The following is a 14,093-nucleotide window of genomic DNA, read 5'->3' as shown; positions in this document are numbered from 1 at the left end:
GCCTGGTAGCTGAATCTTCTGCTCACATTCTACCAAAAAGAACTTATTTTTATGGTCCTAAGTATTCAAAGTAAACTATCAAATTCTAAGTAAAATCAAAGTATTAAATACAAGATAAAAGTATGAGAAAGTAAATATCCAAATATTCTCTGTATAGAAGCATCCATAGAAAGTTCTATTTTTGCCATGCATTTTGCCAGGCCTGGGGAATGTCATCTACCTGGTACCCAGGGAGACGTCCTAAGTTTGGTGAGTAGCTAACCATCTTTATTCTATTCTCCCAAAGCAAGACAAAAGTTTTGGACAGTAACAATAGCTAAAATAAAGAGATACTGACAATAGATAGTTTTAATTGTAATTATTCTAGTTTAAAATTATGCCAGGTATACATACTAGGAAGTATCCTGTTCATTTCTTAATATGGAAACATTTTCTACTTCTACAGATTACTTCTTCACAGTGGGTCATTTATAAACTCTGAGTTAACTGGCAGACTTAAGCAAAAAAAAAAGTTAGAGTAGCAGTATAATCTGTTTTTTTTTTTTTTTGACTTATTCAAGCTATGTTTCAGGGCCAACTATAAAAGATGAAATAAGTACAGAATGTGTCGATCTTACTGATTTAGGCCAAGCTCATCAGGATTTTCACTTTCTAGATTTCACTAGAATAGCAACAGATAATTTGGGAAGATAAGAGAATATCTGAACCTTAAGGTATTTCCGGTTCTTTTGCTTCATCCAGAAATAAAGGATAAAAATAACCTCATGTATTTTGAGAAGTTAAAGTCAGGATGTTTGAACTAAAGAATGTGCCCAAAGAGTTAATTACTGGCTACATCACTTCTTTTTTGTCTCTGTCAATAAGAAGCAAGCACTAGAACATTCCACCAGTTGCACAGATCCAGCGTAGACCAGTTGTAAAGTTCATGGCCAGGTCCTCCATATAAGGAAGTGGAATTCCTGCCCCACCGGTGCCTTTCATCAATTCTCCCCGCTGTCTAGTATTTTTTGCTCCCTGCAGTGGCTTGTTTTGCTTTGACAGCTGTTTTGCCTGTCTCTTGGCCTAAATCCTAGACTTCAGTTTTGTTTCCTATCTTTGAAAGGTCCTTTTGACCCGAGAGCAATTACTTGCTGCAAATCTGTTGAGTCTCTTGGTTCTTCGTTTTTATTCTTAGCCTAGATGATGGCTTATAAGCCTCTGTTTTTGTCCAAAATAAAAGTGAGCTTTGAGAGAAAGCATGTGCCCTGGTTGTGTTAGTTTTTTGTCTCTGTGACCAAAAGTCCCAACAAAAACAACTTAGAGGAGGAGAAATTTATCTTGGCTCAGGGTTTGAGAGTTTCAGTCCATGGTTGGCTACCTCCATAGCTCTGTGCCCAAAAGGAAACAGAACATCATAGTGGAAAGGGATGGCCAGGAAGCAGAGAGAGATCTTGAGTATAAAGAACCAGTGTTAACATTGTCTCCAAGGGCATGACCCCAGTGCCCTATTTCATTTAGTCATGCTCTACTTGTCTATAGTCTTTACTCAATAATCCATTTAAAGTATTAATCCATAAAATGGATTAATCCACTACTGATCAATCCACTGATCTGGTTACATCTCTCATAATCTAATCATTTCACCTGTAAACATTCCTGCATTATATTGCACACGTGCTTTTGGGGGACACCTTATTTCTAAGCCATAACATTGATTCATATGCAAGTTTATTATGAATAAGCCATTATCCACGGAAACTACTATGCAATCTCTTTTTTGTGTGGAACTCCTTAGAAGCTTATAGTGCTCCCATCTTCTATTTCCAAGATGTTTATGTGACTGTGTGTGTGTGTTATGGTGCTGGGGTTTGAAACTTGGGCCTTACACATGCTCTGCAAGCCATCTACCAGAGCTACAATCCCAGTTCTTTCTCTAAGTTGTTTAAGGCACGTTTTTAGCTGAAGGATCTCAAAGACGATACATAAAAGCCAAGGCCCTTGTTGCAGTTATGGGGGACCCTGGCTAAACACCTTATATTGTCCCTGTGTTTCTTTCCTTATTCATCGTAGCAAATTGCTCTTTAGGTGCTACCTATTCACCCTTTCTTTCCTGTTGCCTCGATTACTTCCCTAGTTTAAGCCCTGGTTCTCTCCCAACAGATTACAAAACTACCTCATATTTATTTGACTTTCTTCCCTTAATTAAGTCTTCTTTCAAAACATTCTACACTATATCTTGTGATTTTTAAAACACAAGAAATCATGACCCTTCTCGGAAGAGAGACCCAGAAATGACAAATCTAAGTTTAATTTTGGGTCTGCAATTCACTATTTAAGTATTTTTAGATAAGTTTCTATGTTTATTGAGCAATAAAATGGGAATGAAAGAGTTTAAGAGTTTTAGTGTAAAGTAAACAAGTAACAAATGTATCTAGCACAAGGTCTGACCCATCTAAACCATAGAAATACCTTTTTAGCTTTCCCTGTTATATTCTGTCTTCTCCCATATATTCTAGCCAAACTAGATAAACTACTGTTGCTGAACACAGTAAAAAGTATTGCTGGATACATTTTCCCCTGATTTTTCACAAACTACTCTGTGTACCTGGAATGGCCTCACCTCCTTTTTTGACTGATTGGGTTATATTTATTCTTCAAGATCTTCTCTAATTCTACCTTCCCTGTGAAAATCAGTCATGAATACTATACAAGTAAAAATGCATATTAAATATAGAACAAAAGCAAATACTTTCCGTGAATGAAGAAATCCAAGGTCTATTATAATGTTCTTCTATTATTTGAATAACTTTTTTTTTTCCTATAAACCTTAGAGTTATGGACTTTTTAGACATCTGTGTTTTGAGAAGTAGGAAGGTAGAGAAGTCTATTATTCGAAAATAGGGAGATTTTTTCTTTTGTGTGCCATAAAAGAATGTTCATGTGGAATGTCCCTAGAATACATCAGGTGGTCAAACCCATCCGAGAGGATCCTAAGCATCTGTCACTGCTGTGAGTTTGACAGAAGGAAAGGAGGAGGATATAAACATAAAATTCTTAAGTGTAATTGAGAGAGCCAACATAATCTCTCAAGTTAAAAAACTTTGCTCACTATGTACCATTTCTTCTTGTTTAAACCAATCAACTCCCTAATTCTGGAAGCCTGTTTCCTTTTATTTGCCATCGAGGCCACCACCACCAGACCTTGCCTAAATGGCCATAATCCAAGTGAAGGCTTGGTCTCTGTGAGTGTATAAATTTGGGTTCTGTTGAACTTAGATTCAGATTCTTAGCTTATTCTACCACTAACTATGGGAATTTGGAAGTAAATTTGTGTAAACATCTCGGAATTACAGTAAAATCTCTTTGGGCTTAAAATTTCAATTTGAGAAGGTAAGATACTAAACGCATGGCAGTTCAGGCATCCAAGTTGTCAAAGGACCCAAAAGGAAACACACGTTTAAGATGTTCAAAAATTCTCTTTCCTTCTCTTCCTTTCTGTTCTCTTCCCCTCTGCCACTCCTCTCTATCTTCCCTTCCCTCTTCCTCTCCCCGACATCCTCTTTCTCTTTTTTTCCTTTATGTGCTATTTTCAAATTCAAGATAAAGGAGCCACTGGGAAGTAAATATCCAGTCAAATATTGAATATATTGAAACATCCATAGATGGTTCTGCATAAGAAGTTTTGCCACTGTCTTACTTGTGGGAAAATTTCATTTATATTAGGTCTGGAGTAAGATACAGTATTTGGCCATTGGGATGATACGTATTTAGCTTTAAAGAATCTCAACAGAAAGGATGGAATTATTTCTGCATTTGACGGATAATTTTTATTCTATAGGTATGGTTTACATTTTAGTCAACTCTGTATGACAATTCATACCCATAAGATTTCAAATCATGTTTTACTCTGTTAATCTCACAGATTAAAATAAGTTGTAAATGATTAGTAGTAGAATATTATAGTCCATGTTTACACACAGAAAAAAAGATATTGAATACAAACTTATCCTATAAGGGCCAAATGGTTGAGTCTTCTTTTTTTTTTTCTTTTTTTCTGGTGTTTAGGTTTGAACTCAGGGCCTTGTACATGTGAGGCAAGCACTCTACCAACTGAGCTATTTCCCCAGCCCAGTATATGGGCCAAATAGGCATTTGTGTACATTTTCCTAGATATCATGGGGTTTATCATAACTCATTTTTACTTTCTGGCAAAGCATATTGAAAGTAATGTAAAATAAGTCTGAGAAAAGTAAGTTTTAAAAAAAATTTGAATGTATTTTTAACTATGCCTACTGTTTACTACTTGTGATATAGTGTAACAACTGAACATGCCTGTGTACTGGGAATTTCAGACTGAGTAGCTGGATTGAATTCCTCTCAATTATAGATGCCACTTGTATGAATCACATTTCTGTCATATGAAACAGTCACCATAACAAAAAATGCCAATGAAATGAAAATGCTCTTTGCAATCATTTTATATTACTTTGAATCTGTGCAGCCAGCATGACTTATCCTGTCCCCCGCCTCCCCCGCCAAATGAAGAGGTATCTTAGATTCTTGTTTTGACCGTCTGTCCAACATTGACTGACTCTAATAAAACATGGCAATTTATTTAGAGAAAGACCAGCAGCATTCATTTTATGACCAGTAAGTGTGTTGGATAGTTACACCGCTCACTCCTCATAGTCTTATGGGCCTGGATTCTGTTTAATGTGACAGTAATACTTAAAATAGGAGCAGAGTATCCCGTGTTTATGTGGACTGCAGTTCGTCTCCATTAGACACTGGGAATAATTACGTAATGGTATAAGGTGTCATAGAAAGGTTTTATGGAAAAGTTATTCTACGTGGACCTTGAAGAATTGGTTGGATCCCGAGAACTGGAAAAGACATTTTAGACAGGGAGTAGAGGTGAACCAAAGATCTGGAGACGACTGAAATGAGCTCTTAAACATGCAAGTTATAAGGCCTGTGCAAAAAAAAAAAAGGTGCATAATCCAGTGTGATGTTAAGGAAGGAAGGATGTCTGGAAGGGAGTAATGGGAGGTATACTGTGAAGGTCACATTGGGAGGGTTTTAAATTACAAAAGGAGACATTTGAGCTTTATTTTATATGTCATGGGACCTGGTTGGACAACTCTGTATTTTAGAAGATGACGCATGCAGCTGTTTAGAAGATGGATTAGAAGTGACTGGAAAAAGACCAAGTCATGAGAATCGGCAAGACAAGAGGGCCTGTTCTAGGGTAGGGTGAATAAAAATGAGCAACTGATGTGCCACCCACAGACAGGGGTATAGGAAGATTGACAGATTGGTGGTACAATCAGTAAAGGGATCCCTAAGGAAGATGATTAAACTGGACTCCCTTTCTGTTACAATATGACCTGCTAAAACCTGCAATAAAAAGGGTAAGTTAGAACTAATTTGGACTCTCTCTGATGAAAACTCAAGCAAGAGTAATGCTTTTAAAACCTGATATATATAGTTTCTTGCCATTGCTGTTGCCTGATGACTAAGCAAGCTTGTAGTGAGAATCTGGTGTGCGGATGATGGATTGTCAAAGGAGACACTGATCACAGGTCCATGGGGGAAGACACCGCTGCACAAGTTATGCACAAGTTATGGGTCATACTGATTATTTTTCTGCTTTCTGTAGGTGATTCCTTCACATGGGATATGATTTTCCTCCCCAGGAGACACTTGAGACAGTTCAGGATTTGGGAAATGTATTCTGGTCAGTGGGTGGCAGTGTTGCATAGTAGAGAGAGCATAGGTTCTGTGGTGGGAGGAGTTGTGAACAACCCTGGCACTGTGACTGCTCCTCAGTCCCCAGGTTCCCAGTCTGGATTATCCAACCACCTTCAGAATTTGCTGGAGTTTCCTTGTAACCATAGATTCCCATACTCTGCCCCTCAGAAATTCTGATTCAGTCAGTCTGGGATGGGGCCCCCAAATAGTGGTGTACATATATTTTAACATTCTAGGTAATTTTGAGAGTTAGCTAAATTTGGAATCTAGTGACTTAATGTTTTTGAATCTCAGTTTTCATGAACATTAAATGAGGCAATACAATTGAGGTTTATCAACTTTAAATCACAATAAAATATCAATTGTTAATTGAATGACTTTGTGAGATAGCTTTTTCCTCTTTTTTAAAGACTTCATCCATTTCTCATCAGTTGGAAGTTTGCATGAGATCAGGGAGCAGGAAGAAAACTGATGAATTCTGTTCATTTTAGTACAGAATATATAGCATTAACTGGGTAACAGTTTTTAGATATTGAATTGGTGGTAAAACGTTTAAGACCTTTACTTGATTTTTTTTTTTTTAAATCAAAGAAACAAACGCCGGTTTCAAAAATAGCAATGAAATGTAAAAAGACTTTTTTTTTTGCATAAACTTTTAATACAAAACTCAAATTTATCATTGACACTGTGATAACTTAATTTACAAATATATTCTGACTTAGTTTTAAGAGCAATAGCTTAAGTTAAATACAGTGTTCTCTTTATCACTTCCAAGTCAAATACACTCAAACAAAACAACATTAAAAAACATTTCTCAATAATAACAGTGATTTCTGGAACAGGAATCCAAGTTAAGGAGATTTCAGCAGCTCAATACAATCTATATGTAATAATACATAGCGTGTCAGTTGACCTTGAAGCTTACAGCATATTGTAATCAGTCCCATAAATTTTATTCACAGTTTCTGTCACCAGAGTTACCTGACCATTTCAGTGTGAGGCATTTTCTAATACAGAGGGTCTTCTGTATTTTATGACAGTACCATAGACAGTACCATAGTCTCTCTTTTCTTCTACAGTCTCTCAATTTTAGTCTTACTGATGTTTTTTCAGCCCTGAATCTGGATGACTTCCATGGTAATCCATCCTGTGTCACTTGTTCCTCTCCTGAGCCTGTCAAGTCACCCCAAACAAGCCAAGTTGTCCACTCAGGCAGCCACACTGGCTCGTTCCTTCCGTCCTTGATACCATCTTTTAATTCCCTTCAGTTAGGAATCAGTCACTTTAGGCTGTTAGCCTGAAGGTCATTCAGAAGATTTAAGTAAATATTTGATTTCAGGAACCTGGGATAAGAGTCCTTTTCCATAAGGGTATATATGATTTTTTGGGCTTCATCAAAACACGTGTGAGTTGGTGCTTTAATCTTCTTGGCTGTAGATTCTCGAGTATGAAAGTCAATATTGATCTAAAAAAGAGAACTTCATTAATTCATGTGCATGTCATATTTATGGTAATTTTATGACACACCTATTGTAATTTTTTGAAACACCTCAAGAAAACAGTCTTATGTACTCATTTAACTCATTTCAAATCTCTTGTTTGACTACTCTAAGCCAGCTCTATATGAGGTATGGAGGAGATAAAAAGAAATATCACAAGAAAAGTATCTGTTTCAAGTTATAAAAGAGGCAGCCATGAGAAATGTAAATATCTACAAAAGGTGGTCCACATATCAAAGAAGAGTGATGTGGACACTTGAGATTTACTAGGTGAGAGGACTTCTTGTGCATCTCCTTCTGTTGGGACCAAGAACGTTTTATAGGAAGACAAGCACTACTAGTGACAGGTCGTATTTTAGCTTCTGCAGTTGCATGCATTATAGGAATCTGCATTTCATCCTTGCCCTGGATAGCTTATTAAGGATCCTCTGATGTGTGGTTCTGGCCCATAGTACCTGTGCTCCTTTCTCTACCTGTCCATCATGTTCAATAGTTTGCAAAGTCAATCTTTCATTCTCTGCACTGAAATCTTCCCAAATCTAGAGAATTATTTTGAAGTTGCACTGAACTATATGAATATGCCTAAATATGCAGAAGTAAAATCATGATACTCAAAAAGGATTTCATCTTTTATGTTTGAAGTTTCATGTTGACTTAATTCTTTTACACATAAGCTGATGATAATGGACTTAATACTCACTTGTTTAGCTGCATCTGAATGCACAAATGCTTTATATATCTTCTCGGCCTTGCAATGCAAAAGATCAGACTCTGTTTTCTTGTAGTCTTCACAAGCCAGCCAGAACTCAATATTCTCCTCACTGAACTCAGACTTAAGAAAATTTCCAAAGACATCTTGACCAGCTAAAAACAAAGGGAACGATTGAGATAATTAAATTAATTGAGCCAATAAGTGAATAACTTGACGAAATCTGTAAGAAAAATAGCTACTGCATTCTCTCTCAATAAAACAAGATACAACTGCTGCTGGAACAGCCAGGTCACAGTTTGTAAAGGAGGAAAGGCCCTAGAGAGCCCTTTATTTATAGAAGAGGAACTGGGACCAAACTTGTTCTCAATCACATAGCTGCTTGGTATGCTTTGCTTCCTTTTGTATTTAAATCAAGAATTTGGCTCTGCCGATTATAAAACAATGTCTTTTCTTATGAAGACCAACATCTTAGCCAGAATGTAGAGCATTTCAAGAAAGCAAACAAGAATTGCAAAGGGCATTAACATCATGTTAATAATTACAAATATAATTTCCAAATCCAATTCACGTTAGATAATGGCAGGCCTATATATCACCTATGCATCTGATATACTAATTACATTTGCTGCAATTACTGAGACTTACATGGGCTATTTCTGTGCCATTTATTTGTTTAGCTGAATTGTATACTATGTCTGATAATAATATTGATGAGCTAGGTTGAACTACTTCATCCCCAAACAAGGCTCTTTAGGGCGTTTCTGGGGAGAAGAGGATAAGTTTACTCTTTAGATAGACAACAAGCTGCATGTCTATACCTCTTCACCTTCTCATTCCAGTAGGACTGTAATACCCATAATAAGAAGAAGGGAATATGATTTCATTCCTTCCCTTCTTTGGTCAGAAAATCACCGCAAGACTCTTTGTGTTTAAACATCCTTTTACATTTTCAATGTTAGACCATGCATCATATAATATATAAAATGCAATTATTCATGTTTTTCAACAACCTTCAAGGCAGAAAGGGACTATGTCTTTGCTATTGAATACCTTTGCTTCTAAAATGCCTGTCACATAAATGTGGGATGAATGAGGGAATTAATGAATGTATGAATGATAAAATACTAACTGTAAGAATGAATCCTGTTTATATCCAACTGTAAAAATAGATTCTTTAGTCAACTTTCAAAATCAGAATTCACATATTAAGATATATGGTTTACTTTTAAAACTTTAAACTTCATGAACCCCAGTGTAATTCTAATTTTTTTTTCCTGTAATCATCAGTGAAAATGCCTAATTGCCTTGGCAGGTTTGTCTAAAACACTGTTGTAGAATTAAGTGTTAAGTCAGCATATCACAAAGAGGCCTACTATGCTGAAGTTATCAATGTTCATAGAAATGTCAGACTATAACTTTTTGCATATTATGTTATTTTAATGAAGCCTTTCAATCTAGTAGGGTATTGAGCTGAATTAAGAAGCATTCAATGATTAATGTACACTTACTTTGGTTGGCAAGAAGTTTTTCTAGAGATTGAGACCACTGTATTACTTCATCAGCAGAAAGTCTACAGAAGAAAAAAAATTAAGCATGTTAGTAAAATAGTTTTTATGTAAGCCCAAATGTAATCAGAATGGCTGCTTCCCTCTGATAATTTCACAAACTAATATTCTAGTTACAAGACATTTTAGTAACCTAGACTTATAAGGATTTTTTAGAATTACCATAAGTATGAAAAAAAATCTGCCAATTAAGTTTGAAAAATTCAAATAGATAAAAATCTGACAGAACAAAGATAAATAAGCAAGTATATACACAAACATGTTTATATTTAATTTACATTGGTACTAATGTAGGCTAATCTTATTTGGCATAGTACCTAAGAGAAACAAAACCCATCATGTGCAGTATTAATCTCTTACTAGGATAGAAAACTGGTCCCTAGACTGACCTTGTAAATGATAGTAAAATGGATTAAAGCACATACATGTCTTTGGACTTGGAAGATTTCATTCCAGATTCCGAATGTGGGATCATAGATCTCAGGTATGCTTTCATGTCCATTCCACTACAAAAGACAGAAAGTGAGTACTTGGTATTTCTCCATTAGAATTCATTTTATTTGTAAAATGAACAAAACATGGTCTAAATGCCTCTAAGGATTAAGGCAATAACAAAAGTAACTGATAGCACATTTTTTATACTAAGATAGGGCTCATTTTTATGAGTCCATGTCTGAAAAAAAATCTCACCTAATTTAATGCCATAGAACGATTTACTTTTTAATACAAACGAATCTTACTTAAAAAGCACAACAGGCAGGCAGTTGCTCTGGTCTGGCTGACCCAAATGCTCATATTCTCTTTCATTCATTCACACTCCCTCTGTCCTTAGAGATAGTCTAAGCGAGACACTAGAGGAACTTACAATGTCTTTGGCCTCCTTTTTTGCGTTTTGTCATCTAGAAGTGAATGACGAGTTTCTTTCAAGTCCTTTGGGTTTGCAGAGAAGAACATTCCTGGCATTTTGTCCAGCCTTGGCGTGGAGATGGCTGCTGCTCTCATGGTCCTCTCTTAGCAAATGTCTGCTCGCCAATGTCTCTGCTGCTTTATATAGAGAAGGCAGACAGGCTCTGGCTGCACGAGGGAGGCTGTTTATCAAGTGATGTTACCACAGACACTGCAAGTTCCTCCTTCCTTGGTGAGTTGTGACGTGTGCTTGAAAAAAAAAAAAAGCCTACAGTGATGTCTTGTGGTTGAAACTTAACCATATGAGAGCAGGTCACTTGATTAGAAAGAAAACCAAACACTCAGAGGCACACACATACACTAAAGGGCCAAAGCAGCCCCTGCCTTCGGTTTGAGATGATGCTAGTTTCCTCTTGAAAATTGTGCATTCCCTCAAAAACCTTAACACACACACACACAAAAAAAAACAACCCAATCAATAAATGGTCCAAGGAAGTGAACAGACACTTCTCAGAAGAGGATATACAATCCATCAACAAATATATAAAAAAATGTTCAACATCTCTAGCAATTAGAGAAATGCAAATCAAAACTACTCTAAGATTTCTGGGGTTGTGGCTTAGTAGTAGAGCGCTTGCCTAGCATACGTGAGGCACTGGATTCAATCCCAGGCACTACATAAAAATAAATAAAATAAAGGCATTGTGTCCATCTATAACTAAAAATATATTAAAAGATTTCATCTCACTCCAGTCAGAATGGCAACTATCAAGAATACAAACAACAATAAGTGTTGGCGAGGATGTGGGGGAAAAAGGCACACTGATATATTGCTGTGGGATTGCAAATTGGTGTAGCCAATCTGGAAAGCAATATGGAGATTCCTTGGAAAACTTGGAAAGGAACCACCATTTGGCCCAGTTATCCCACTCCTCGGTTTATACCCAAAAGAATTAAAGACAGCTTCCTACAGGGACATAGCCACATGAATGTTTATAGCAGCACAATTTCATATTAACTAAATTGTGGAACCATCCAGGTGCCCTTCAGTAGATGAATGGATAGGGAAACTTTGGTATATACTTAATGGAATATTACTCAGTATTAAAAGAGAATAAAATCATGGCATTTACAGGTAAATGGATGGAGTTGGAGAACATCATGCTAAGTGAAGCAAGCCAATCCCCCCAAATCAAAGGCTGAATATTTTCTTTGATTTGAGGATGCTGACTCATAATGGCAAAGGCAAGGGCATGGGAAGAACGGAGGAACTTTAGATAGGACAAAGGGGAGGGAGAGAAAAGGAGGGGGCAAGGGAAAAGAGCTAGACATCATTACCTATGTTCATGTATGAAGACACAAATGGTGTGAAAATACTCTGTATATAACCAGAGACTGGAAAAATTGTGCTCTGTATGTGCAATGTGAAATGAATTGCATTCTGCCATCATATATAACAAATAAGAATAAATAATTAATTTAATAATAAAAAAATAAAATTGTACATTGCCACAAAATGATTCATTTGGTGTATTTATTGTATAAATTTAAAATCAACTTTAGAGTTGTATCCCCCTCAATCCTTTGGATAGTCATCTGATTTCAATATTTAAAAGGGATTCCCCTTGCCAGGAAATAGTGTGAAGAAAATAATTTTTGTTTATCTGTTAGGAAGAAGAAATGAGAGGCTGTCTTCATCTAGACCCTCTTGGACTCTCATCTCTTATTTCCATGGCAGAAAGTTTTACAAGGGGTGTGCTAAACATTCTACTGGTGGTGTATAAGATGATTTAAAAGAGTACATCATTTTAATATTATTTTAGCAATATAACTATTGAACTGTGACTGTTTACATATTTCTGCTTAGGAAAAGAACAGAGTAAAGTTTAAAAAAATCTATAAATAAAAATACAATTGATACACTCATATGGCATAATATATAGATATACTAAAGAATCACACAGTAGCTGGAAAAAACATTCAAGGTAAAATAAGAGTTCATTTCATAGATTGATAAATTGTACTTCTTATGTGTTGATCTTCCATTTCAAATTTTGGCAGTATCTCTGGATACATCCCGTTTTAATAAACCTTTAGTGGATATTAAAGTCTAAAAAAAAGTCTCAGGAACTAGAAGAGTATCCACTTCTCAGAGTAGACACGTTAGTGTAATATAAGGTCCTGTGGAGTTCATAGAGGTCTGTGGCTCATTTATAGAGAACCCAGTTTGACTTAAACTTTCTTTTGGATCTTGTTTTTACCGAGAGAGGCTTCTGTTGGATAATAGTTTTTGCTTAGGCTCCGGTTGGCATTGGGTAGAGCTGGTAAAAAGGAGTCTATTCATTTTCCTGCCTTGATTCTATCATTAGAATAAGTAATATTAGAAGGAAATGCATTTGCAATATTATAAAATTTACGTACACACAGTCATGAGCATACATTATATATAACAGCATCCTTTGAGGTTAGAAAGATGGCAAGATGTATTAAGAAAGTGATGAAATGGTTACTTTGGAAGTGACCCAAACAGAACGTATAGGGCCCGTTTTGGCATAAAAACTTTGTATACTTCCTGTGGTTTACTCCATACTTAATTTCCTGTTAAAATCTTCAGCATTGTTCCTGTTGATCTGGTAACCTCTTACTCCTCTAGATAATTTTGGGTCAGTTATGTTAGATAAAAATTATTTAAAGGTTATTTCTAATGTTCCTCTATGATTATCATTCAAATGTACTGACAGTTTCCTAAGTCTGTTCCTGAATAGTTCCTTTGGATGTTAAAATAAGCATTATAAGAAAAACCAGCAGTAGCTAAGGTTATGGAACCAAAAAAGCCTGGGAAATGTTGGGTTCCTGGCTTTTTAAAGAATCATACCCTCTTTAAATAAGGAAAATAGTTTTTAGAAAATAAAGTTCTCTTGACACCACATTAGGAAACTCTGGTCTGAGACCAGAATAAATATTTGCCCCTTATGTATTAAGGAATTGCTTTAAACCTCCCAAAGTTTTGCTACCATAATGTAGTCTTTCAGGCTCAAGCATTTGCAGGCAATTCCAATAGCCTGCTTCCAAGTTCAAATATAGAAAGAAACCCCTGGGAGTGGAGGAATTTTTGAAATTCCTTTATCCCAATTGACGGATGGAGCCTTCTCAGTGGTACAGCAATACAGATGTTCTTTCAATGACCACTTGCAAGTCCATGCAAGGTCTGTATTGCCTGAGCAAGGCAAATTTGATTCTGTTCTATCAGCAAGGGCTGAGCAGTCCATGGCAGAACATTGAGGGTTCCCTATCAGTCTCCTGTGGTATCACCATCATCCTTCTTTGTGAAATTTATTAAGAAAAGACAAGCTATGGGGTGGTAAATGTAATCAATAACTTTGGTTGAGGTTGTAGAGGATTTCAATAAAGCCAATAGAAGAAACAAAGAGTCTCACAAACAATTGCACTTTTTTTTTTTTAAATTCTGTGAAACTATGCTTCAGTAACCAGGTTGGAGTCCTAAGAAGATTTATCCTTCATGTAGTCTTATTTATCTTATAACCTTATTATAAAAACAGCTTTCGATTTACAGTGAACTTGAGTAGAAAATGCAGAGTTCCCATCTATTCCCACCCTTTACCATGCCCCAAACACCACCACCAATGCCATCTCTTATCAATGTGGTTTGTTATAATCAAT

General features: G+C 36.1%; 1 protein-coding gene across 1 annotated transcript; it reads right to left on the bottom strand.

Moving 5' to 3' along the window:
* Nucleotides 1-6,796: 6,796 nt before the first annotated feature.
* Nucleotides 6,797-10,614, bottom strand: Rgs1 (regulator of G protein signaling 1). Its single transcript, XM_005335348.5, has 5 exons — nucleotides 10,372-10,614; nucleotides 9,932-10,012; nucleotides 9,450-9,511; nucleotides 7,930-8,093; nucleotides 6,797-7,195 (listed from the first exon to the last, which is right to left on the bottom strand). The coding sequence occupies exons 1-5, from the start codon at nucleotides 10,506-10,508 to the stop codon at nucleotides 7,010-7,012; spliced, it is 630 nt and encodes a 209-aa protein (XP_005335405.1). The 5' UTR covers nucleotides 10,509-10,614; the 3' UTR covers nucleotides 6,797-7,009.
* Between the last annotated feature and the right edge of the window lie 3,479 nt (nucleotides 10,615-14,093).

This window comes from Ictidomys tridecemlineatus, chromosome 10 (genome assembly GCF_052094955.1).
Source record: "Ictidomys tridecemlineatus isolate mIctTri1 chromosome 10, mIctTri1.hap1, whole genome shotgun sequence".
Taxonomy (NCBI): Eukaryota; Metazoa; Chordata; class Mammalia; order Rodentia; family Sciuridae; genus Ictidomys; species Ictidomys tridecemlineatus.
This window is presented reverse-complemented; position numbering and strand designations above follow the sequence as displayed.

Coding starts and splice junctions, on each gene's coding strand:
- Rgs1 (XM_005335348.5), bottom strand. CDS start 10,508: ATGAGAGCAGCAGCCATCTCCACGCCAAGGCTGGACAAAATGCCAGGA. Junction 8,094..9,449: donor AAAACTTCTTGCCAACCAAA/GTAAGTGTACAT, acceptor CTTTGTTTTTAG/CTGGTCAAGATGTCTTTGGA. Junction 7,196..7,929: donor ATTCAGATGCAGCTAAACAA/GTGAGTATTAAG, acceptor TCTCTTTTTTAG/ATCAATATTGACTTTCATAC.